The 2474-nt window shown below is 34.5% G+C and overlaps 1 protein-coding gene across 1 annotated transcript in view; it reads right to left on the bottom strand.

The window, feature by feature from the left end:
- Positions 1–2110, bottom strand: part of LOC111083399 (cilia- and flagella-associated protein 57-like) — a gene marked incomplete at both ends in the record, with an annotated part of 17607 nt that extends 15497 nt beyond the window's left edge. The window contains one exon of the mRNA XM_022379906.1: positions 1955–2110. Coding sequence (XP_022235614.1) covers positions 1955–2110 — 156 coding nt within the window. The remainder of the gene's footprint in view (positions 1–1954) is intronic.
- Between the last annotated feature and the right edge of the window lie 364 nt (positions 2111–2474).

The following is a 2474-nucleotide window of genomic DNA, read 5'->3' as shown; positions in this document are numbered from 1 at the left end:
AACACTATATACAGAAGACAACAGAGATGGTGGTTCTTTACCATCTCTCCATAACTACCTATTTCTTATTGGTTTCTTCCATCAACAACTTTACTTCAACAGATTTTCTTACTTCTTATAGGTCCATCAACAGCTTCACTTCAACAGATTTTCCTACTTCTTATAGGTCCATCAACAGTTTCACTTCAACATATTTTCCTACTTCTTATAGGTCCGTCAACAGCTTTACTTCAACAGATTTTCGTACTTCTTATAGGTCCATCAACAGACTTCTCAATTTCCTTCAGGTTTATCATCATCTATACTTCAACAGTCAACTAACCTATAAGAAGTAGGAAAATCTGTTGAAGTGAAGCTGCTGATTGACCTATAAGAAGTAGGAAAATCTGTTGAAGTGAAGCTGTGATTGACCTATAAGAAGTAGGAAAATCTGTTTCAGAGGAGATGATTATGGAACTGTATGAATGACAGATGTCTGTTAAAGTAAAGATGATGATGAATTTATAGGAAGTACAGCAGAATATTGAAGTGTAGGTGATGATGAATTTATAAGAAGTACAGCAGAATGTTGAAGCACAGGTGATGATGAACTTGTAGGAAGAAGAAATGTTGAAGTTCAAAGTAATAGTGAACCTGTAGAAAATAAGGAGTCTGTTTAAATAAAGATGATGATGAACCTGTAAGAAATAGAGAGGTCTGTTTAAGTGGAGGTGATGATGAATCTGTATGAAGTACAGATGCCTGCTTTAGAGGAAGTGATGAATCTATAGAAAGGACAGATGTCTGTTGAAGTGGAGATGATGATGAAACTGTAGGAAGTGGGAAGGTATGTTGAAGAGGAAGTGATCATGAATTTTTGATGTCTGTTGAAGTGAAGGTGATGAACTAATAAAAAAGTTGGGAAGACAAAAAAAAGAAGAGAATGCAACAAGAGTGGTGATGGTAAGAGATGTTGCAAAATAAATCACACCTTTTACCTTGAAGTAATGATGAACTTGTTAGGACCGCGAATATCATAAAAAGTGAGAAAACATCATTTCAACGTATCAACGTACTCTTGGGTGTTTGACTCTTCAAATTTTATTTTTTTGCAAAAACTTCTGAATCATGGTGCTCACTAGAACTCAGGTTCATGTCATTTGTGCTGCCTTCGGGATGGCTGAGAAACTAGTCACTGACATGCTCCGGGAATTCAAGTTGGAGCTTTCATTCGACAATGCACAGAAGAAATGTTGGAAACTTTGCCTGATTCGTGTTCTCACTGATGTGCTCACAGAGACAGCCACAAAAACAGACATGTTTGTTGCATTGCTGAAATATTTTGCAAATCAATTAAAACTCGTGCATGAGAACAATGATGGCCAATTGATACTTGGAATTACTTTTTTGATTGAATTAAAATCTTATTTTACTTTGTTATGCTCTCGGGAAAAAAAAAGTATGATTTTCCTTTCAACACTCCCTAGAAAGCAGGAAGGAATGAAATTGGTGGTGAGAAACTAATATTCTTGAGGAGGAAACAAGAGTAAACATAGAAGACACTGGGATTTATGGTGGGGAACAAATATGCACTAGGGAATTCAGCAAAGGTAGTGGAGCTGAGAAGAAAGAATTGATTAAAAAGAAAGAAGTGTTAATAGAAAGAAATAGTAAAGTATAAGGAGAACAGTGTTGATGAACAAGAACAAAGGCAGGAGGTCAGTAAGAGTGATGGTGGTGAAACAAAGTATTGAGAAGAGATATCAGTAACTCTAGGGATTAGGAGGTCATCAAGACAGTAGAGTGTTACAATAAAGACTTTTCTCAGTAATCTCTTTCTTAAACCCTGTTGGTTCTTCAGAAATTGTGTTTTAAAGCTGTTGTGTGATCATATTGTTTGAGTTTAAGTTATGACTGTCTTATGTTTTGAAACTGACGGACATCCAGTCATATAACATGTTTACTTTATCCTTACCCCAATCTTCGCTTTCAGATCTTCAATTTCTTGTTTGTGTTTATCTGTGTTCTCCTTCATCTTCAAAGAATGGTTCATGGCTTTTAATCGAAGTTGGTATTCATTTTCTAGCTGTAGATGTTCCACTTCATGTTTCAGTTCCTGGATTTGAGTGGCCTTTGAAAAAAACACATTTCAAAGATTATGCTAAGGTAATATCTTAATGCAGAAATTTTTACACAACTTATTACTATTCTGTTTACATTATTCCTTTACCTTTATATTTATTGTAAAATCCTAAAACAAGGAACAATTTAATAGTAGTTCTATCCTTACATAAGTGTATATACTAGGTATAAAAGAAATAGTAATTTTGGATATATAGCTCCTGATATATAAAAACAGACCTGATAGTGGTTGTAGCCATACATATTGAAAATAGATTGTAGGAATGAGTTACCATTTAATTTTAGGATAGTTTTAAACTGTGTCATTGTGGAGCTACCACTTCATCATAGTATAGCATTGAACAAGTTACTTT

The sequence above is a fragment of the Limulus polyphemus genome, unplaced genomic scaffold, assembly GCF_000517525.1.
Source record: "Limulus polyphemus unplaced genomic scaffold, Limulus_polyphemus-2.1.2 Scaffold9382, whole genome shotgun sequence".
NCBI classification, from domain to species: domain Eukaryota; kingdom Metazoa; phylum Arthropoda; class Merostomata; order Xiphosura; family Limulidae; genus Limulus; species Limulus polyphemus.
Note: the sequence above shows the minus strand (reverse complement) of the source record. Positions and strands in the feature narration are given on the sequence as shown.